The 23086-nt window shown below is 43.1% G+C and overlaps 1 protein-coding gene across 1 annotated transcript; it reads right to left on the bottom strand.

Moving 5' to 3' along the window:
• Positions 1 to 15: 15 nt before the first annotated feature.
• Positions 16 to 21620, bottom strand: btbd7 (BTB (POZ) domain containing 7). The gene is made up of 11 exons (XM_044374217.1): positions 21085 to 21620; positions 14340 to 14568; positions 11373 to 12515; positions 6670 to 6878; positions 6104 to 6179; positions 5495 to 5655; positions 5218 to 5361; positions 4615 to 4804; positions 4164 to 4342; positions 3518 to 3922; positions 16 to 3387 (listed from the first exon to the last, which is right to left on the bottom strand). Exons 2-11 carry the CDS (start codon positions 14419 to 14421, stop codon positions 2611 to 2613), a joined length of 3366 nt encoding a protein of 1121 aa, XP_044230152.1. The 5' UTR covers positions 14422 to 14568; positions 21085 to 21620; the 3' UTR covers positions 16 to 2610.
• Positions 21621 to 23086: the final 1466 nt, after the last annotated feature.

Raw genomic sequence — 23086 nt, 5'->3', positions numbered from 1 at the left:
CCAACGGAAGTGAAGTGAATTTCATAATATCAAACCAGTTTATTTTGAGGATGCCCAAGTTGACCACTGTTATGCACCTTTTGAGGTGACAGTAGAAAAATAGATTCAGTGAAACTAAATGCAACTTAATATCAATCTACAAACATTGTTTTCTATGATACCATACAAGTACAATGTACCTGTTACAATTCAACACAAGCAATCACACATTTTCAGATGGTTCAATTTCAAAAGGTGCTAAATAACACTATGTACACAAAACAAGCTACATGAGATTTCAAAGAACTATTTGATGCAGGCTGGTAAGCTGGTAGAAAAGAGCTTGCATAGACATCAAAGTCACTTCTCCAATAAAAGCCCAGCCGCAGGCGGGGGAAGGCACTGACTTCTCTACAGCAAAGAGCAAAACAAGGACTTTTATTCAATGGAACATTGTCCTGGAAAATTAAACAACTACCCAACATGAACATGGGGAGGAATCTGGAGTTTTGCATTTTTTCCCCATGAAGCAAGCTAGATGATGGAAAAATGATTTTTCTGCTTGGCAACTTCATTAACTAGAGAGAGCTAATATCTTCAGATCCTCTACATATTCCTGTTACTTTTAAAGTAAAGGAAAACAGAAAAAAACAAAACAAAAAAAAAAACGAACATCTCAACAAACATGGTAATCCACACCACCTACAATATTGAACGAACTGCCCTAAATGCATTTAAACATTTAAGAACAAAATAGATTCTGAGACACAATCTTTATGTTTTATACCACACATTCGTAGTGAGATTTCATGACAAAGACAAGTACACAGTGTTGTCCACTACAGTAAAAACACAAACCTTCAACGACCACTAAAATGTGATAGAAACCATTAAAAATTCATCAGAACACGTGGAACTCAATTCATTATATACAATTTCCATTGGAGATATGAGCCAGCAATCGCCAACTTTTCTTCAACACAAGATTCCTTTTTGTTCAAAATTCATTTGTTCCTTTTCCCTTCGACTAATAAACAGGTGGCTCCTACAGTGCAATGATACTCTTATTGTGAGGTTGTACGCCAGCTGTTGGCGGTAACAGACTTTTTTTTTTTTTTTTTTCTTTAAACGTGTGTACTTGCAGGGTTCTGGAGCTACAGTTGCTGCGGCTCTTTAACAGTATATTGAACAGTATCAACACTGACTTTGCAGGTCCACGATCTCCCATGAGGTGGCGAGATGGAGGCCTGATGTATATATATATATACATGGTTTAGCAGTTCTACCACCCGCAAAACTGCAGTGTATGTGTCCGTAGCGAAAAGAACAGTCAAATAAGCAATTAACTGGGGTTGCAATATAATGACATCATACTTAATTGAATAAAAAGGTAGCTAAACTGAATATTCCAAGCACTGATTAAGGCTTTAGATTTGATTACTTGATGCTATTGGATTAAACAAAACAAGAGGGAGCTCTAGCACACCGACCGCTGCATCCTGTGCCAAAGACTCTTCTCAGACTCTCTGATATGTACAAACAGACCTGACTAAAAGATGGGAGAGTACAGTACTGAGATTGTCTAAACACCTGTGTGTATCAAAGTTATCCTTGCACACGGAAACACACGCGCACACACACCTGCTCAGCTGCAAAACCAACAAACCCCCAGCACTCCATTTGATCACTGTACGTCAGTTGCCATGGCACCCCTATATTTTCCATTGTATCTCAGTAATGAATCTGCTCACAACCCCTCCCCTCCCCTCCTCACTGAAAACACCAGGCTTCTGCCTCTAAGCTAGACACTCAGAAGCTGTGATAGTTAAAACCTGACACAATTATCTGACTGGGTTACTGGAGAATGACGAGGTCTGATGACCTACTTCCTGTCAGATCCAATTCCTGTTTTGTGTGACCAAGCCTTGGCCCATTACTCATCAGCGCCGCAGCACCGGGACCTGGGAGGGGCGGGAAACTAGTCAAGGTGGATTGCTATAGGCATGCTACAGGAAGAAGTGGAAATACAAGTCATGGGAGAAAAGAATACAGCCAGACATATTTACATTTGATTTTATCACAATACTCTGTCTCAGACTGTGTGCCATTGTTCGCTTGTGTAAATTAAGATTACTTCCCCGCCATCTCCTCCTTCTATGGTAACAATAATCAACAGACAACATGAATATAGTCTTTGTTAAACCATCAGTTCGTGACTGAGCTACATCGAGTGTTGTGACCTGCGGGATTCACACGACATGGAGCTAACCTCTTCCTTTTTACAACCACAGTCAAGACAATCCATCCCCAGTAGAGCCTGAGTCATCCTCTAAACCAGCAGGACTAGGCAGGCTTGAAGAGATCAATTACAAGCATCGACAGTTAACCTACAGCTCTTATTCTTTCCATACTCTGACTGTGTGATGGATAGCACAGTGTGATAGAGGTAGGACAAAAGGACAGATCCTATAAATAGCAACCATCGACCACCCCTTTTCCCTGCTCCTCTTTAACACGCACACACACATATACACACAGGCACACGTTTAGTGCTTTGCCACCCATTATGATGGGACAGCCACTCATCACTTTTTCCCTTTTCTTAACTCAACCCCTGATCCTCAGCTGGGGTTAAAGTGCAGATTTCTTGTAAGGGTAGTCAGGCTTGCTGGGTGACCTGCGGTCTCTGGTGATCTCCTCGGTGACACTGTTCCTGTGAGGCTGCTGAAGGGACCCCGGGCCTGATGATTCTCCAGCTAGAACCATCTCCTCCGGGGCGTCTCTAGGTCCTGTGTGCCTCTCCTCATAGCCATCCATGTTTCCACTTGGGGACCGCAAATGGCCCAAGCCGTGAGTCAGGTCTGTCTCGTTTGATCGTCCCCTCGGGATATGTCCCATTCTGGGCTGGGCTCCAGAGGGGCTGGCAAGGACTCCATCGTGCCTCTGAGAGGTCATACTGAGGACATCCAGCCGTAGTGGGTCTGGGGCAGTCCGTCCCTGCGGGTGGCCCTGGGACTGAGAGTCAGAAATGTAGGGGGGTGGATAGGGGCTGGAGGGGGTGCAGCTGTGGCTGTAGAGGTCTGGTCCTGCAAAGGATGGCAGAGGGTGACTGGAGGTCGGGGTTGCAGGTCGGCAGGAGAAGTCATACAGGTCAGGGAACTCGGCTTGAGCCTCCAGCTTGGGTTCAGGAGCGTGTCTCTTGCAGGAGTGGCCATGTCCAGGACCGTGGCTATGGCTGAGGCGGACAGAAGGACAGGGTCCATGGGGCAGATGGTGGCCTGAGGGGCCCATGGGGCTGTGAGGGCCTTCCCTGTCCATCTCTGCCATGTGCTGCTCCCTCAGGGACATGACTGAGACACCCAGCGCGATGTCAGGCATGAACTCTCTCATAACAGGCTCCATGCTCATCTGCATTGGAAAACAGATAAATTTGTGACCGACAATTGAGCAATACATGATCCCAGGCACGAACATTGAGCTTATATTTGAATAAACAAAACGTAGCATAAGGACACTAAGAAGTAACACTAACACTCACCGCTTGCTGGTCTGAAAGCAAAGCTCGGCCCATAGCCTGCGGGTTGGTGCAGTCTGGGGGCTGGGGCCTGGGCACGGAGGAGTAGTCTGAGCTGCCATGCTTGGCAGCCGCATGGCGCTGGATCAGGGTGCGGTTGCAGGGGTAGGAGAAGGAACGGGTAGGTGTCGGCATGGGAACACGGGGTCGCCAGGCACCCTTGAGCTGGGCATGGCTGGGTGTGGCAGGAGGGTGGTATGGGGGAGGTGGAGGAGGTAGAGGAGGGTGGAAGCCTGCTACCCCTTCCAGCTCTGTGAACATGCTGTCCATGGCTGGGCTGCTGTTTACCCGACACCGACCCACCTGCCGCAGAGCCAGAATTGGACTCTCATCTCCAAACCGTTCATCTGGGAAGAACTTGTACGGATTCTGAAAAGATAAAAAACAAAACTGAGCTAAAGAAGTCCACATCTATTGTGACACTGAGAAAGCAAACACAGTTTTTAAGATTTTTCTTAGGATTTATCTGCTCGGGGTTGTTTAAGATCTGTGTCTGCGGCATTGCTGAAGTCTGTCTGTGTCCTCAGCCTTACCATCCCGGTTAGTATCCCACCTTCAGCCCTCTCATCCCCTTCTAACCCCCTGGGGACAAAGTCTGCTTTCTGCTAACCTGCAGTAGCTCAGTGGCTCCGTCTGCCAGACCAAATTCCCGCAGCACCCGCAGCTGCAGCTCATAGCTGACGGTGGCTCCCTCGCCACAGTTGAGGGCATAAGCTCTCTGGACCTGCTCTGTGTGTCTCAGTTCCTGCAGCCTCCGGATCATCTCCTTCACCACTGACAGCTGAGGCACTGAAAGATACACAAAATACAAACACACATATTAAGGAATGTAGTGGATCCTGAAAGCTTTGCAAATCTGTGCATTGGTGATCAAGTCAAAACTGAAAAAACAAACAAACAGATTATTATATTCATAATAATCATATTAATACAATAACTTGATATTTAATTGATTCACAAATATGTCTTAGCTCTTTCAGGGAGATCAGGATGAACTACGAAACAGCATTATGTTAAAGGATGTTTGAGAAGTTTTGACGTTTGCGCAACAATTTTATTACCTGGAATTTCATTGGCCACAACCGATGGAGCTGTGGCTGAATTAACTGACATTTGCTGGTGGTTAATCATGTGACAGCACTGCGGCACAGCGTTGTTGACCATGTAGAGTGTGTCTGGGACGTTGGACATGCGCACTAGTCGCAAACGCACCAGGTCCGTCTGCTCCACCATCATTTCGTCAAGCACAGACTGAGGAAAGGTAGAAGAAGAGAGGACGAATTAGACCAGAACTTCTGAAAAATGTTCTATATGCAACTCAAGGACATTGAGAGAGTTTGCAAATTAGTTCCACTTGATTGACACTTAATCTAATAATGACTCTCTCTGGTCTGTGGATATGTTCATAAATATTCATGGCCCTAGGAAGGCCTATGAATTTCAGTTAAGATGATGGAGGCAACTATAAAAAATGGTGAGTATGTGTGGCAACAACTGAGCATGGATGACTTTAGGTCCACAAATTTTCCTCAGGCTGTTAATAGTTAGTCTGCCCTCTTCACAGCACCTCTACTATCTTTGATAATAGCTATATAGGGCACAAATAATCCACTGCTTCCTGCATTGTCTGGAAGCCCCATTAATCAGAAGCAAACGAGCCTCACCTTAGCCTCCTCCACATAAGGAGAGAAGAGACGAGGACGCACATAGATGCCTGCGTTTTTCTGCCGTAACCAGGCATTGGCCTTTCCCCCTTCAGCCGTGGGCAGCATGTCTGAAGGAGGGGTGCTTATCAAACCCCTTTTAAGCTGTGAACGAAGTGGAGAATGTGGATCAATGCTCGGTTTATAAAGGTTGCAATGACTCAGGTACACACAATCACACACAACCACACACACACACACACACAAAGCTGAGAAAAGGCAGTCAGGGAGTACTAACCGCATCAGTGAGGACGTCGCTGTGTGGAGGTAAGATGTGCTCAGTTCGAATGAAGGGCAGGAGGGGAGACAGGATCTCCTTTAGCTCCTCCACATCTAGGTCTCTCCTTTTCACTCCCCTCTTGTTTACGCTGTGGGCTGTGCCGCTCAACAGGTTGGGCTCTGGGTAAACGAGGACAGAAACAGCCATTAGCAGCGTTTTAATATATTGCATATAACCGTGACTATCTATGCAATGACGATGCTTTTAAGTTGACCTGCTGGCTATTTTTCACATTTTAACCAATTTCAATTTAACAAATTATGGATAAATAATGCATTAACTGCAATTTAGTTAAGCTTTCTAAAACAGATTGCAAGCCCTTAAAATATGATAACTAATAACCTTGATAATAAAACCTACTGAAAGTAGTTGTTTACTAGGTCAGAGCACACAATCACGTGACCAGTCACCATGAAGCCACTTCTTGTTCAATTCATTTCTGGGGTAAAGTTTGGCTTCTTTTTGTAATACTTTTAAGTGAATTTTGGAGGCTCTGGTAAGTGGGTAATTTCCTCAGAGCCATTAGGGGGGCTGCTCAGAGGATAATTATAGAGTGTATTATCTTACCCCTGTCTGCCATCCTCTTAATAAGCTGCTGCTCGCCCCACTTAACAACATACTTGAGAATGTCCTGTTCGCTTGCCTGTGAATGAACCAGCATACAGAGAAAGAGAAGCCGAGAGAGAAATAGGACAGGGAGAGAGAAAGACACAAAAGTATTATTAGGATAAGGTTAGATATTGTCAAGAACAAAACTGGGAAGCTGTTAAATGAGAACGAGGTGAAAATGCAATATGTTCAGCCGGTGTTCAGGCAAAGCTCGAGCCTGGAATGGTTTGTTTGTGTAGTTGGATTACAACACTTCACCTCAACCATCTGGTCGGCTGCCCGAGTAGCTTGGCAGTACAGATGACAGCTCAGGTTTGATTAGGTTCTGGCTTTGAAGGCATTGCCTTTAGGGAATGTTGTACTCAAAACTCTTGAGAACCTGAGTGAAGTGTGTGTGTTTGTGTGTGTGTGTATATGTGTATATGGCAAAGCACTTATTATTGAAGGTAAACAGATTAGAAATGTAGCTTCCATATTGTGGGGTGTCATCAAGGGTGAAAACGGGTGATGTTCTGTTTCCTTACCTGTAGGTAGTCGGACTGGATCGCGCTGAGAAGATGCTCCTTGCTAAGCTCGTAGAGAACATCTGAGGTGACGACCTGACTGAACTCCTCGCAAAGGAAGTGCATGGCCTGCCTATAGACCCACTTGGAGCCGTACGGCTGGGAGCTCCACTTCAGGATGGGGACAAGCGAGTCCAGAGACAGGCTTTCCACAACAATGTCCTCACAGCCTGGGAGAACCAATGAGACAGACAGACAGTTTAACAATTTGCACCCAATCGAGTGTATGTGGACACCAATGATTCATATCCCCAAAATAAATACATTAAAGCCAGGAATGTACTATATCAAATCTAATTTGAGAGGGATTTCAGTTTGTGTTCGTGAATACAAGACCATTGGTGGTTTTGACTCATATTCACTGACCCTGGGAGTCTCCCTTTACAAGCCCCCACATCCTCCTTACTGTGTTTCCTCAATCAGAGCACATACCAGATTAGCATGCTGTGGTTTAACTCTGTAACACACCAACCCACAGAAATGCCTTTGATACCTTGATGTGTTTCAGTCTCAAGCTGCCTCCTCTTAACCGTGATAAGTAAACACAGCAGCCTGAGGAAATGTGCTGCCAGTGCACGAGCATACACACACATACACACACACACACAATTTGCCAATGTGTACACACTTGTGTGTATAAATCAAAAATGCATTAAAAACCACAGTAGGCTTAGGGAATTATGTACCTGCTGCTCTAGCCACTTAAAAAAGAGCTAAGTTGTCAAAAGTCGGCCTACACGGGCACTCAAACTCTGTTTAGACAGAATTAAACCTCCTAACATCAACACAGATTAACATATGAGTGATTGGTCAAGATATCTATGCCAACCCCCAAAAGCCAGAGCTTCAGTGGCTCTTATTCTCTGTCTCTTTATGATCAATAACGTTATAAAACAGACACCCACGGAGATGAATCCAGACTGACTGACATCCAGTCCGAGCTGCCCAGAACTGACTTCCTCATTCCAGGCCGCCCTGTCCATCAGCTCTTGGTTGGGTAATATCTGCCAGTAGCAACGATCCTCTGGGAAACTCTTATCTTAAGCTCGAGGATCTAAGCTTCCTCTCTGCCCCCAAACCACCACTTTGAACATGCACTCTGGGAAATTGGACGCCAGACTTCAGAATGATGACTCCAGCGATGCTTTTGCTTCTGAATCAGACGCTTCATATTCATCGAAACATCAGTCACACATTTTTGAGATCACACACACGCCAGCAATAATGTACATGCAAATATGCAATAAATGAACACATAAACTCATGATGCACTTCCCCTTTAGGCATCTTTAGTTGTATCAGCAAGTTACAGAAATGTGAAGCAGGCTTCCGCAGTATTTTTAAACTAAGGGTGGAAATCCTGCATCGTTAACAGGACAGATGAAGTTGAAATGTGGACCCAGGCACTTTGCCTTTTTTTATATGCTATAAACAGACTGGAAGAAGGGATGGAGTCCCAACATCTGTGCCTCTGTCTCCACCACTCGTCCCTGTGCTGTCGGTCTTCCGAGAAAGTGCTTTTGCTCACTTTCAGTCTCTCACCTTTGCCCTCTCCTAAAAGCAGACACACACACACACACACACAATGCACAAAAGGCAGACAATTCCCCACTTTGAACCAGTGGCGCAGGAAAACAAACGGTTCTGCTTCACGTTAACCCATTAGAATTCAAAGCACCAGCCAGTCTTTTAAAACACAGCACTTTTATTGTAAGCTGGAGATTAGAATCAGCGTTATATCTAATAACTAACCCTCCTCCCCTTCTCTCCACGGGTGGTACACCATATGCACCGCAGCCTAGCTGACTGACAAGAATATCAACACAACTGCAGGAACAGCAACAGCCAGTTCAACAATGCACTGACTTTGGAGGATGTATGCATCCTGTCTTGCTGTTATTATTTGGAGCTCTGTGTTTATGAAGCAGGCAGTCTCCAAATCCACTAAAAACATCAGCTGCACTTACTGGCCAGTAAACAAGCCTGTGGATGTAAATCATGTCTGATGATGACTCAGGGACTGCTACTTCAGTCAACACGCTCAAAACACAAGATAGGACACCGAAAGCACCGGTCATTCAGTGAGCAGGAAGGGAGAGAAGGTACCACACACACACATTGAAACCACACCAGCTGGCTATTATCTCTGCGGTGCACTTGAAAAATTAATAAGGCTTTTAATATTGGTTGCCATTTGAGTGAGATGGAGTCATAAAGGGATACACATCTTGAGAATTAATATGGAAGAACGACAGAGAGCTCAACTGCTCCAGGAAAAACCTTCGTGGGCCAAATCTTCCCACAGCCGGAGGGCAGCAGTCGAGGAGCAGTGAGGGGGGGTGAGGGGGGGGGGGGGGGGGCATTGTGACAGATGAGAGGGCTCTCTCCATATAAAACCTCTGACATAAGCCTCTCTGCTGCCTCCTGAAGAGACATGGCAGCTACCGAGATCTCCAGCTGCGGGATGGACTCAGACAAATTTCTCAGTTCATCATCAACCCCGTAGATGCCAGGATTATTTGACGCTTTGGAGTGTGCAGGATTTTTGAAGAGAATTGTGAAAAAGGGCATGATTTCAAATAAGGGAATAACAGGAAGCTGCAGAGCAGAAAAAGAGAGGGGACTTGGACAAACGACACCGGGTCAACCTCAACCATCTCACCACATTCCACATTGAGGTTTCATGGGAACTGATTAGAGCTGTGCAGCTCAGTGGGAGAGGGAGGAGAGGGGATAAAAATACCCTCGAGTAGGGGGTTGCTGAATTGGGGGATGGGAGGGAGGAGGAGGTGATGGTGCGTGGGGATGACACTGTTTGCCTGCTCGCCGGCTTAAGCTGCCGGAGTGACCCTGAGAGTGACACTACAGCTTGAAGGGTGGGAGGTGGTGTCTAACCAGCTGTGTGTATGTGTTACTGTACAGCACTATTCAGATCGCTGCACTTAAAAAGGTGATTGATTCTTGGCTCTTCAGTCAATACAGCAGCTTCCCACAACTAATCCTGCGCTTTCAAAAGATTTTATCCAAGCGTGTTTATAACTGTAGGGTGCAAAAATGTGTTATGCTTCCTGTTTGGACAGGATGCATTTTGCTGTCATTTCCAAGCTTACAAAGTCCCATATCCACACCCATTGAGGATGCATGATGTTGCAGAAAAAATACTTGAGCTGAAACAATCAGCAAATGAATCAATCCACAGAAAATGAATCTACAACTATTTTGATAATGGAAGTCATTTTTAAAGCCCAAATTTCCAAACATTTGATGCTAATGGTTGAGAATTTGCCGCTTTTCCTTGTCTTGCGTTACAGTTAATTGATTTTGTTTGGACTTTGGACTGTTGCAATGGGAATTTCCATGGTTTTCTGTTGTTTCATAGACCAAATGGTTAATCAATTACTTGAGAAATAATCAGCAGATTAATCAATGATGAAAATAATCATTAGTTGCAGGCCTAGCCAGGAGGATAACTGACACTATCATTTGAAAAACTGTGTGGAGTCATACAACCTCTCTGGATCCACACAGTCATGAAAAAGACTGCTTCAGGTATCGCATATTGCAGAGATTAACCTGATTGAAATGGAGGTATGCGAGGTGTGTTGGAAACTAGACAGCACTCAGACATGCCACTACTGGGGAGGTGAGAGTGTCAAAGATCATGTCAAACCGCGGCTTTAACCTTTGGCATGTTACTGGGGTCATTCAGTCAAGAAGACAGTGTCATCCAAGTAAAGATGGGCCAGTGATGAAGTGCTGACAGAGGCTCAGATGCACTGCATGTATCAGCCAGTAAGCTGTCTGCCCCTGGAGACATAGACAAACCCTCCAGCCTTTATCAATCTGTTACTGGCAGCCGCAGCGCTAACACTCATCACAGTCAGCCAAGCTGTTTCACACTGGTCGGGTCTGAACGCAGCCGTATTACACATATTTCAACATATGCATAACCTGGTTTTAAGGGATTCAAGTAGGCTGAAGTCTTGTGAAGCGATAATTCACAAAAAAGATTTGAGACAGTTATGACAAAATCCAACCCATATTATGGAGTCCACAGAACGCGACACTATATTTATGACAGCCTGGACTGACAAATTAACTTTGAAATTCAGGACAGAAGCCATTTAACTACATTATCACAGTGTGCATTGAGGGTTTTAAGCAATTGTCCTTGCCGAGACCCTGGCAGCATCGAGACTCATGTAGTCAGTGGACAATTTATAAAAGGGATGAAACCAAAGAAAAGCCAAAGGCAGACTATACACACAAATAGAGCTGGGCAATAAACCAAATTCATCGAATTATCAATATTATGACTCTCTTACTGACTTAAATTTGCTTATTTCACAGTTGTCAATAAATGTCTATGAACTGACAACAGCTACAACAACAGAGGACATCTAACAGGGAGGTTCACAGGCCAGTATTTTACTCGTCATAAATAATAATTATTATTACATTTATGGTCAGGTTAATCTGTCTTGATAGAGATTTTAGGTCATGTTGCCCAGACCTGCTCAAAAGCATCACTAAGTGCAGTCAACAAGTCAAGTGTCAATATGGCTGTAAACATGTCTGAAAAGAACCACACCTTAGTTTATGTCTGATTGTGTTTTATTGATTTATGTGTATGTGTGCTCTAAATGTGTGTCATTATGACTTACCTTGAGCCAGCATACTGAATTCCAAGAACAGAGCAATATGGTACAGCTCCATGGCCTCTTCTGTGCGTGTGCTGGCCCCCCGGCCCCCGGACACCAGGGCCTGCACCTCTCCGAGGCTGCCTGCTGAGGGGCTTCCCCGCAGCACCAGCCCGAGCTCAACCCCATCTGTGTACATGCAGTGGAGAATAACCTGCACATATTTCCGTGGGATGATGGACTCATCCAGCACTATGCGGGTAGGAGTCTGCAACGTGCGCTCTGTCATTTCCTCTCCTGTGCGGATGCGCCTCTGCAAAAGGTTCCGAAAGAAAGGTGAACGTGCTGAGAGGATAGCCTTATGAGCCCTAAGGTCCTCGTCTGGGGTCCCTGGGCACCCGTTGCCTCCTGAGACACCAGTTGCTGCTCCAGCCACAGCCCCTCTCTCATTGCAGCTCTCTATCATCTCAGAGTCTGAGGAGAAGCTAAGCAGAGCGTCGTAGTAACACATGTAGTCAAACAAGCCCTTCATGTCTGCCTCCAGGGAGTTGGGGGTACCAAACTCTTCGCTGAGCTGCACCAGTACATCCACGTTCTGCAGCCTGGTATCCTCTGCTCCGCCCACCCCAAACTCCCCTGTGTACAAGTAGTGAAGTAGGGCAGAGAACATGGGCACATCGATGCCAGCTGTGTCGATGTCCATGAGAACCTCTGCTCCATAGCCAGGGGACGAGGACAGCAGAGTCTTGAAAAAGGGGCAGCGGGCAGCCAGGATGGCCCGGTGGGCTGGGAAGCAGGTACCTTGGAAGATGAGGTCTACATCAGTGCAGTACTTATGCTGGTAAAGGGCAGCCAGATCTCGCTGCAAGCTGGGTGCCTCGGCACGTGCCAGGCTGGCCTGGAAGCTCAGCTCCTTGAGGGCTGCTGTGCCCTCATATTCCTCCACCAGGGCGTTTGTGTCACGGACGTCCCACCCTGACAAAAGCTCCCGCATCTGCCGCGCATGATCTGCCGAGCGGCTGGACTTCCTCCGTTTGATGAACCGCCGTTTGAGGGTCGCCAGACCAAGGCTCTTCTTCTTCCTGTCTGTGGGCCGCTCATGGCCGTGTTCCAGACTGTATAGCTTAGACTCCCAGCCATATCCCTGATGAGAGTAGGATGAGGTCCCTGAAATGAACACACAAGCATACCCAAATGTAAGTTAGCTACACCAGAACTTTAATTTGTTTTTAAACAACCAAAAAGCTCAACATATAAAGTGACAAATCTGTTTATGCTATTAAATAACTAATAGGGTTTCCTAGACATTTCTTTTAAAAAATGTGTCTTCTGGGTAGACCTGATATTTCATAACCACAACACCACTTAACTCTTAAGTCCAGACTGCTAGAATCACAATCTGTCACTAATACCACTGTAATGTGGCCAGTTCTGTCAGGCAAAGAACACACTACCATGACCCTGCTACCAAAACCTTTGGATCTAGTTCAACAGGAAAAAAAAAGACAAAAACGGAAGAAGAACCAGACAGAATCTTCTTAGTTTGTTTTGTTTTAGGACAAACAATGATGCATCACAGAACCAATTAGCTCACAGAACACATTGTCCTGCTTTGTACTCCTTAATGAACTCCAGTCCATTTGAATACTTCAGCCCAATCATTTACACTAAATAGCAGTTATCTTTGGCATGAGTGACAGGTCTCGTACGTCAGAGGAAGCTATGCCAAGGAGATCCTCTCTTCCTCTCAGCATCCATCAGTGTGACCCAAATAGTAATCATTCTAACACTGTGAATCATCCGTAGCCCAGGCCAGCTCAACTGAGCGGCTAGGAAGCTCAGAGCAGACCTCAGAGGTCTCAGGGCTTCACTGATAACGTGGCTCCTTTAACAATACTTTCACTTTAAAGCAGAAGTCTGCAAAAAGCTCAGACCCCAGTCGCTTTGAAAGTGAAATTAGGAAGGTTTTTCATGCAGTCTCTCTGAACTGTCATTCAGGACTGTTGGGAAAATCCACAGCTATAAACCAGAATAGGAGTGTCAAAGATGTCTCCTAACATTCCTCATAAAAGACAGTGATCTCTAACAGCCAATCAAAAACAGTACTGGAAAATGACCTAACTCATACAACCTGATAGACCCCTTATGTCAGACTTTTTTCATTGCATGCAGGTTCAAACTAATGGCCTGACAGTAACACACTAGCTATAGTGCATAAGTACTCGCTGACAATAATATCAACTCTGTTGAAATTGGAAAAGTTAAAAAAAACAAAAAAACCCCTTGCACATGAAAGTCTCAGAGTGCAGCCGTCATGCTATTCTGCCTGCACGACGCCTGGCCACGGGAACAGAAATCATGACACCAGATTGGCTCACATCCAATCTGATAGTCAGCAGTCTTATCATAATCGCATAACACCACAAGCACATAAAGCTAAGAAAAATAGTGCAAGGCTGGTACTTTTTTTTTTGGCTACAAATTACTTTGAAACTGATACTAAGTACTTTGGCCCTGACTTAATGTGATTTTTGATACGAACCCACTTTGGACACAAGTTTCTTTTTAAATCTTGACACTCATACAAATGTGATACTACATAAAATCCATATGGCAGAGACAAGCAGATACATCACTTTATTTAAGGCTATGAGTCGATGGCCAAGTTCAAGAGCTCTCACACACAAAAAATATTCACACCATTAGTTGTCATGGAAGCAGGTTAATGAAAATAAAAGGGTGAGTTTGGCTTTTCTGGACCCCCCAATGTGTCTTTGTGGCCAGGGTGCAAGGTGCCAAATAGGTTCAGGAATATGGCATGAACGCTTTCAGCCAAGCAAAGCAATCGCATCTGACATTCAAATCAGAACAAAGTGGGAACATCATGTTTTATAGCTCCTCTAACATGTTGAAAATACAGAAGCGTCTGTTGGAGCTGACTTTGTGTTAACCGTGCGACCGATCACAACACAATTAATTAAAACCACCTACCTATAAAAGTCTGCTGTGTCTGTGCATTTCCCCCTATGCGTGGGGAGCATGAGTGTGGATAGCTGGATCCATTGGCACCCATCCTCACTTCTCTTCACTTGCTATTTGGGGGTCCCCCCTCTTGCTGAGTCATTCTGCTCAGACAGATGTATTCCTCTCAATCCTCAGTCGTGGGTCAGGCACGGATCCTCTGAAGCGTCCTCAGAGCCCCGGGCCCAGCCTGCCATGCCTGGAGGAAGGATGATGAAAGCGGACAGAGAGAACAGTAAGAAAGATGTTTAAGCCAATGAGTGATTGAGTTTTAAATGTTGCTGAGTAATATCTCACAGGAATTACAACATAATGAGTTTGGACTGTTTGGACTCTGTCAAAGATAACGAATGGCTCGGGGCGTCAATGTTAAAGAAACTGAACAGAGGGACATCTATTACTATCTATCACACTGTTTCAGCCACATTTATTTCAACGCAAACATGAATCATAGCTGTCTTGGCAATTTTACAGGCTTGAAACGCTAAAAAAAATTGTGTTAAAAGGGGATTTTTTTTTTTTTTAGAATGATGGTCCTCATCTGAAGACTGTGTGTTCAGGCTTCTATCTATAATCTTCAAATGCGACTTAGGTTAACCAGAGACTTCCTCTGCTTGGCCCTCAGGAAATACTAAACTGGCAGTGAACAACAAATCAAATGCAGACGTACGGCGATTTTTTTGGGAGTGAGGCATAAACCAAGCACAAACCACTCTGCCTTTGCTCATCTTCTTCACTTGAGCAGTTTAAACATTTGTAGTCTAATGAATGTTGTTGGTGGTTTTTCTAGTTTAGTGTGTATACAAATCTTAGTGGAGTATCTTTTGCTGCAATTTTAGTGACAATTCCTTAACCGAGGTCTTATCTTAGAGCCAAACAGCTTCATACTGGAGCTAGATTTCAAACTTTGCCTTACTTTTCTGTTCATGTCAGTACAGACTGACTCAAATGCTTGTAGTTGTTCAGTGAAACTATGTGTTTAACAGCTTTCTTTCATAAAAGTACTATGATGACAAATGTCAGGTTTGAGTGCCATTTTAGTGCGTGATGTGTAATAGAGGTGGGCGATATGATAATACACACAGTGAGATGATACAGTCAGACGTTTGGCCTTACTGTTAATACAGTGGAACTTTTCCCTGTAATGTTTCTTGTCATATTAGGCCACTGTGGGTGATCTTGCAATGAGCAGAGCAGCTTTACGGCAATATTGTATTTGTATATTATGATTCTTGCATCAGTGTGGTGAATTGCTTTGATTTGTCGGGTATTTAAATAATTGGATTTGCTGAAAACAGTCATTCCTGCCTCGTTACTTTATCCATTAACTATTTCTCAACAAGCTTTTCTTCTTTTTCCACAGATGATATTTTGACATGTCACAGTAGGAGAAGCACAGTCGCGAATAATAAAATGAATGGTTGCTGAATTCCAATTAACTGCTTCAGTTTCAGGGTCCTGGTATTGTGCATGCTGGCTCACTGTCGCACTGTCACGGCTTAACGAGGCACTTGAATAAAACAGAGCCATTCGTAATGTTATTAGTAACACCTGTGCTTTTCCTACAATGGCAAGTCAAAATGTCTGCTGTGAAAAGGGCCTATTGAGTTACGTGTATTACATATACCTTGATTGAGGATTTTATCCATAATGCACACCCCAAACATGACATTAACACGGCTGTTAAATGATATGGTTGGGTCACCCTAACATAATTCAAAGACAGAAAACGATGTGTTCATGATTTGGACAGAGGTGAGCGACTTCAAATAGCTGCACAGAGTCTTTTTAGCCCAACCTAAGCTATTCCTGCCAACCGTGGCGCCAGCCAAGGCGCTCTCAGTAGCTTTCTGTTCTCTCCTTTGTACGGTCACTGGCTACTATCTAACAGAAAACAGGGCAACTCATTAACTGAGAATACTTTCAAATAATCAGGCTGTTACCTAAAAGTTGAGTCTATCTCGGTTCATTTCTACCAGCAAGTGGATTTGAGATTGAAATTATTTTTCAAAACTAGAAGGACAGCTTCTCAAGTTTCCAAGGCACTTACAACAAGGATAACATTGCATAAACATGCTCTTTTATAAACATTATTAAGAGGCTTGTAAATTTTCATTGCTCTGGATCTTTAAATAGCTCAATATAAGAACGGATCACGCATGTACACACACACACACACACACACACATTTTGTCTCTTTTCTGTGTGAGAGCAGACGGAGAACTCAAGTGTGATGGGAGATCTGTTTTATCTCAGCCTGCTAGTTTTTCCTACCTACCATACTAATAAATCATTGTGTCTGCCCCTGTAGAGCAGCACTCCACAGACTCCCAAGGGTTCAATGGAAAACTACAGCCTCTTACTACACACACACACACACACACACACACACATACACACACAAATAGTCACCAAGCAGTCACACTGGAGCACTCCAGTAAAAATGTTGGTTGATCTTTATTTCATTAGACCGCTTTAAATAAGCCCCATCTTCACAGGGAATTCATTTGGACAAAATTAGAAATTGAATTTGAATATGTAGGAGAGAGGAGGAAGCCCTTGAGATATATACTGTCTTGTTTACAAAAGGGGGTGGGTGGGGTGGGGTTGAGGAGGTAGTGTGGGGGGTGGGGGGGGGTGTACTGAAAAGGAGTACAGCAGCGGCAGAATATAACAAAGCAACCAACACATCAAATGAACAATACGCAGATTCCCAGCGAGGCACACTCACAGCTTTAACTCATTCAAATGAGTGAACCAAATTTAACTTCAGCTGCAGTGCAGAATTCTAAAAGCATAATTTAGGACAGCTACTCTATTTCCTTGAGACCTGACTCACACTGTTCAATAAGAAGCATCTCTGGCATAATCTCTCTGATGCTGAACATTAAGACACTTTTCTGCAGTTTAGACTGAAACAGTGTGCTGCTGTTTGTGTGCTCGGGCCGACAGCAGAGGAGGGCAGTGCCACAGACGGGGGAGGGCAGTCGCCGGCCGAGCTGGACTATGCGTCCCTAATGAGAGGTGACAGGAGACACTCCCTGCCCCCACCTATCTCTCTCTCTCTCTCTCTACGCGCACACACACACACAAACACACACACATACACAGAGACATATGCAACCTTTCAAACTCCTCACCTTGCTTCAGTCATCTGGATCGTTTTATTTTAAAAATCAGCTACTTGCAAAGGTTTTTAAAGACAGAACCCCACCCTTCTGCAGAACATTCCCATCCAAAAATGCCTGGCACAAGAACAGGACCGATGTATTATTCAAATGACAGTCAAGGCACTTTATCAATCATTTATGTGGATTTCCTCATCACAGCTAAAGAAAAGGGTTAGAGGTAGGTACCTGGGTCCCCTTTTCTATCTGCAACCCCCAGATTTCAGCAGTACGTTCTTACTATTTCAATGCAGACCTTTACAGGTCATCCCCCTTAACCATCAGCTAACGACACGCACTCAACCAACGTTTTGAATCAAAGTGACAGCGGTAATGAGACTAAAATGGCATGACAAGACTTCAACAAGACTTCAGCAATCAAGAGTGATGTGAAGAATTACTTAAGCAGTGTAGCAGTGGATAAAGAATTTTCTATTTCATGCCTTTCTGTAATTGTATGCAAACAGTTTATGAACCTTCAGACACGCACTGTTAACTCAAACGGCACAAAGAAACCTGTGTCCTCATGTGTGACCACTGTTGATCCTATGAATTAAATGATGAAATCACCCCCTTTGATAGTCATCTCTGTTAGGCTCAGCGACACAGACCCTAATCTTCTGCAGAGGAGCAATCACTGTGTCAGTGTCACATTTAGGCTTGAATGAAAGGGCAGCAACAGCAGAAACGCTGAAATATGTCCCCTGAACACTTTCCTAACTAAAATTACACAGAAACTGCAAAGCGCTCTTTGTGTCAAAGCTCTCAAGTACAAAGCTCTTTGTTAAACAGGGAATTTTTTATTATCTATTACAATGCAAGTATGCTATTATCAAATTAAGCCTCATCACACTGAGCAAAGAAGAAATGTAGATAATTTATTTATTTGACTTGGATACAAAAGAAAAAGATGCAGGTCTGGCCTGATTCATATAAAAAAAATACAATCCAATTCTGTCCTAATCCCTACTTACAATTGCAGTTCATAATAAGTTTATGAGGATAAAACTAAAATAAGTTTTTTGCTGTCATATAAGCTGTTAAATGACCTCTCTGTGGGGAGAATTGGCCATTATGTTTTTTTGCTAACCAAGCTGAACAAAAATACTGCTTCAGACAGTGATTATAGACTGTTTGACTCTTTGGATATTTGATACAATCACGAGCGCTCTAAAAGGGTCATAATAAGGCAGCGGCAAGCCGAAACCAGAACTTTCCAACACAGTGACCTCCACGGTATTGATGTGTCTGCACACATCCCACGGCGAGATGTAGTGGAATATGGAGGTCAGGTGGAAAGAAAACAAGAATAAACGACTCCCTCTGAAATAATAATGATGTCATACTTCGTAAGAAATGATAGTTGGAGAGACTAAATTCAGAGGCAGAACGGATTGCTTACTTCTGCAGTGTTTTTGCCAATCAGGTCAATCAGTATAACAGTGAATCAGGCCATTCGACTGATTACAGGCTCTGCCGGGAGAGCTACAGGAAACTGCAGGAATCAGAACCGGCTAGAAAACAGCAACACACTGACATGACAGAGACAGATAGAGGAAACAAAAGTCCCCACAATGATGACTCATGGTGGGCAGCCTCTGGATTAGCCTGTGTCAACCAACAATATGAACTTTAGTGCTGCATATTTGGCATTTCACTGACTCTGTTGTCAGCTGATTTAAATTTTTTTTTTTTTGCTCTGGAGGCCATAATACACAAAACTATGGATGGTATTTCATCGGCTTTTATGTGATCTTTTCTTTTAGACCTTTGGTTGAATAAACATGATGATATCTAATGAATGGATGAATGACACACTCTCCGTCTGCTTGCAAACAAGCACAGAAAAGTGCCGTCTTTTCAATAACGGATGTTAAGTGTGCACACTCTAGTGACTTTACACACACAGCCCGGCAGTCAATATCCAGAGAATGAATGGCAGCTCAGGAAACAATGAGTGCTTATTTTGAGTGGGATGTCAATGCCCCTTGTTGAGTTCTCTGTCCAACTAACCAGGGTAAATAGCATTCAGGCCAAAGTCCGGCTCATTCAGTTACTCTGAGGCAAGTACTTGCAAGCATGCGGCTTTTCATGCCAGTCATGGACTTCTGAGCATGCATCTCCAATAATTACATGTCATTATATGGCCCTGGAGCGCTGACACAAATACTTAACCTGGTAAAATGAGAAACTTAGATGCTGAAGGGTGCAGTAAACTAAATGCATCTTTTCCTGAACTGAGACAGAAAGAAACACGTAGATCGCCTTTACAGTGGATGACAACAGGATGTACTAAATGCTGAGTCTAACCAGAATTTCAGTAAGATTACCACAGGATTATCACAGTGTGCATGTGGCTCCTCACCACTTAAATGGACTGCGATGCCAGCAGACATCACATATGTTGTTAGAGGACACACTGAATTTAAAACCTCATGGGATAGCAATACAAAAACGATTCTTTATATAGGTTAAGTGACTAATAATTAAGCACTTGAACTAGACAGGATATCTCCAGTGAATTGCAAAAATGATACCTGCAAATCTACAATTTAGGGCTCTAACAATGATTTTCATTATCTCGTTTAATGAATTAGTTGTTGGCTCTATAAAATGTCAGAAAATGGGAAAAAATGTAGATCATTGTTTCCCAAAGCCCAAGATGACATCCGCAAATGTCTTGTTTTGTCCACCACCCAAAGATATTCAGTTTACTGTCATAGAGGACTAAAGAAACCAGAAAATATTCACATTTAAGAAGCCAGGATCAGAGAATTTTGACTTTTTTTCTTAAAAAAATACCCAAATTGATTAATTGATTATCAAAATACTTACTGATGAATTTAATGGTTGACAACTACTCGATTAATCAGTTTATCATTGCAGCTCTACAGCAATTACAGACCTCTAGATTTTCTCTCAAAACTATGACTATTATTAATTATATGTCTATGATACACTAATAAACCCTTTTCCACAGTTATACCACCGACTGCAATAATCAGATGACAAGCTATATTGTTACCATAGCACAACCTATCAACAACCATTTATCAGGGAGATAATTCACAGCAACATGTAGGTTGATCCGCAAAGTGAAAATACACATCTATTCTTAACTTTTTTTTTTTTTTTTTTTAATCGACCCAGCCTCAGAAAAAGGAAAGACGGGCTCCAGTCTGTGAGCCGTGTATCCAGAAATCGATCATTTGCAGTGGCTTTGTTAGCCTAACGTTAACGCGGAGCTCCTTGAGCTACTGGTGGGCTATATCGCTGCTCAGCGAAAGCCTTGGTTAAAAGTGCTTTTAAGAGCAAAAATCATGTGGGTTGTGTCTCTCAGCTGATGAAAACGGGAATTAATGTCCAAATATTCCGCGACAGTCTACCAAAGAGGAATCATATTCACCACAGCCCTGTAATTAGTAGCATATCCTAAGAGGCTAGGGTAAGCTATCTCTGCTGTGTCGCTTTGACTTTACCCCTCGGAAACAGCAATTTAATTCGAGTAGGATGCGATGCAACTGTTGAAAGCGTTAAAAGATATTTACCAGAGAGTAGAGAGCGTCGTGGGCATTATTTTTCTTCGTATCACCTCTTAGTTTAGGCAGCACTCCGACCCAAGTTGTCCCTGGCAGAGAGAGAGAAAAAAAATGCAGCTCAACACCTTCTTTTTCCAACTCTGCTCATTACGCACGGCTCGACGTCAACGTTCACATTTAATCCCTAATATGCAGTAATTTCCACTTGCATCCACTTTCAGGTGGATTTTTCAACATTAACCTCGACTAAAAACTAATCCATAACCGTTTTTATATTCGGTTCGGTTCGGTATTTCCCCATAGTAGCACAACGCCTTGTTGGGTGGTTGTTATGGCCTATCCCAACGCTATCCGTTTCAAGCTAGCCAGAATAAGAACGGCTTCCGGTTGTAACATTCAAAATAAAGCGTTGGACTATAAAACATTTTCACCTATGGAGATTGTACAGTAAAATATATGTCTGATAAAAGCCTCGTGTTCTGTATATGACATTGAAAAGTGATTCAACAAAGAGCTGTTAGAAAATCCTGGAATCCTGGAAAGAGCCGTCAAAATCAGCGAAGGTAAGCATGCAATGCGCCTCTATCGTGCGTTTAGTTTGAAGGTGAAATCACCCAGCTTCCGTTATTTTGGCTTAATTGACAGAGCTCTCCGTGCTTAGAGTAGACTGGTCCAGAGGCCCGTCACTACTGCAAGCTGGTTGTGCAAAAACGCATTTGCCAGCGCTCTCTAGTGGTTTCTTTCGGGCAGTGGGGATGTGGCAAAATATTTTACAAACCTACTGCACCGTTACGTTTTATTTTTTGATGAGATTGTAATTAATTTTTGTGAGAGAAATATTCAGTGGTAGATCAGAAGGCAGTGAACCATTAGCATCTTTAGTTAAATATAGTTTAATAAAAATACTCATTTAGCCCGTCATTCTCCACTGACACCATATATCTTTCAATTTAATTCTTGAAATCTTCTTTCATTGACGTCGGCCCATGTGCGATTACTGTGATATATACCACAAATTTATACCATTAAAATGTATGTAAAACTAAAAAATCATCTTATCTATTGGTGCCCTGTGCAGTACTTGCATGCAGCTTGTCTCGTCCCCCCTTACAATCTACTGTTTAGTACTAGTAGTCTTTCGTAGTAATTCTTTTTTTTTTAAATTTAAAAATCATTTTATTATATATTTATATGGAGGCCATTATTGTAACAGTTATTTCATTAGTATGGCCTTGATGGCTCAGAGATTGGTCGCTCAGTTTATTGAAGTTCTTTTGGCCTCCTGTTGAGGGCGACACAATACATCAAATGTATAGGCCAAAACATCTTTGCAGTAGTCTACACTTTATACAGTAACAATCATGGACTCCAAAAACAATTTCCTGTTTTTCCTATACATTCAATATGATATGATTTATTTATGGATTACAGACACAAAAACAAAAATCCAAGGGATAACATGTTAAAATGAAAACACTTATTTCTAACATGGTCCCAAGATGTTAAAAAACTAAGAAACATAAATAAGTGCGAGAAATTCAACATAAAACTAAATAATAGAATCCTGAAATCCAAAAACACATCATCACAATTTAAATAAAAAATTATAATGTCCACAACAAAATACAAGGACAATTTGATAGCTGAGGTAAAAATGTAACTGAAGATTTAGTGATAAATCTGTGACTCTATTCCATAAATAAGTCATAACCTGACTTCTATAAGCCTGTTTCATTATGAACAATAGTGGAAGTCTATTCCACAACATAGCACCAGTGTAAAAAAAGCAACTTCTGTGTACATTATTTATTAGAGGGACTTTACATGACCGCACACTGGCCCTGGGCTTATAGTTGTGCTGAGTATGGACCACTGTAATCTGTGAACACAAGTATTGAGGAGCATACAGACTGAAAATATCATACATATGATGCAGCGTTTGTTGTTCTCTGAGCTGTACAGGTTGCAGTCCTCCTGAATTTGTCACTAGTTCAAGGAGATGCATTTAATA

Source organism: Thunnus albacares, chromosome 15, assembly GCF_914725855.1.
Source record: "Thunnus albacares chromosome 15, fThuAlb1.1, whole genome shotgun sequence".
Lineage (NCBI taxonomy): Eukaryota > Metazoa > Chordata > Actinopteri > Scombriformes > Scombridae > Thunnus > Thunnus albacares.
The sequence above is the reverse complement of the archived record's forward strand: the minus strand, read 5'-3'. Positions and strand labels throughout refer to the sequence as shown.

Excerpts from the sequence above, each read along its gene's own strand:
- btbd7 (XM_044374217.1), bottom strand. The coding sequence starts at position 14,421 with ATGGGTGCCAATGGATCCAGCTATCCACACTCATGCTCCCCACGCATA. Across the intron at positions 12,516-14,339 it reads GACACAGCAGACTTTTATAG|GGACCTCATCCTACTCTCAT; the intron begins GTAGGTGGTTTT and ends TGTTCATTTCAG. Across the intron at positions 5,362-5,494 it reads GCGACGTCCTCACTGATGCG|CTTAAAAGGGGTTTGATAAG; the intron begins GTTAGTACTCCC and ends CTTCGTTCACAG.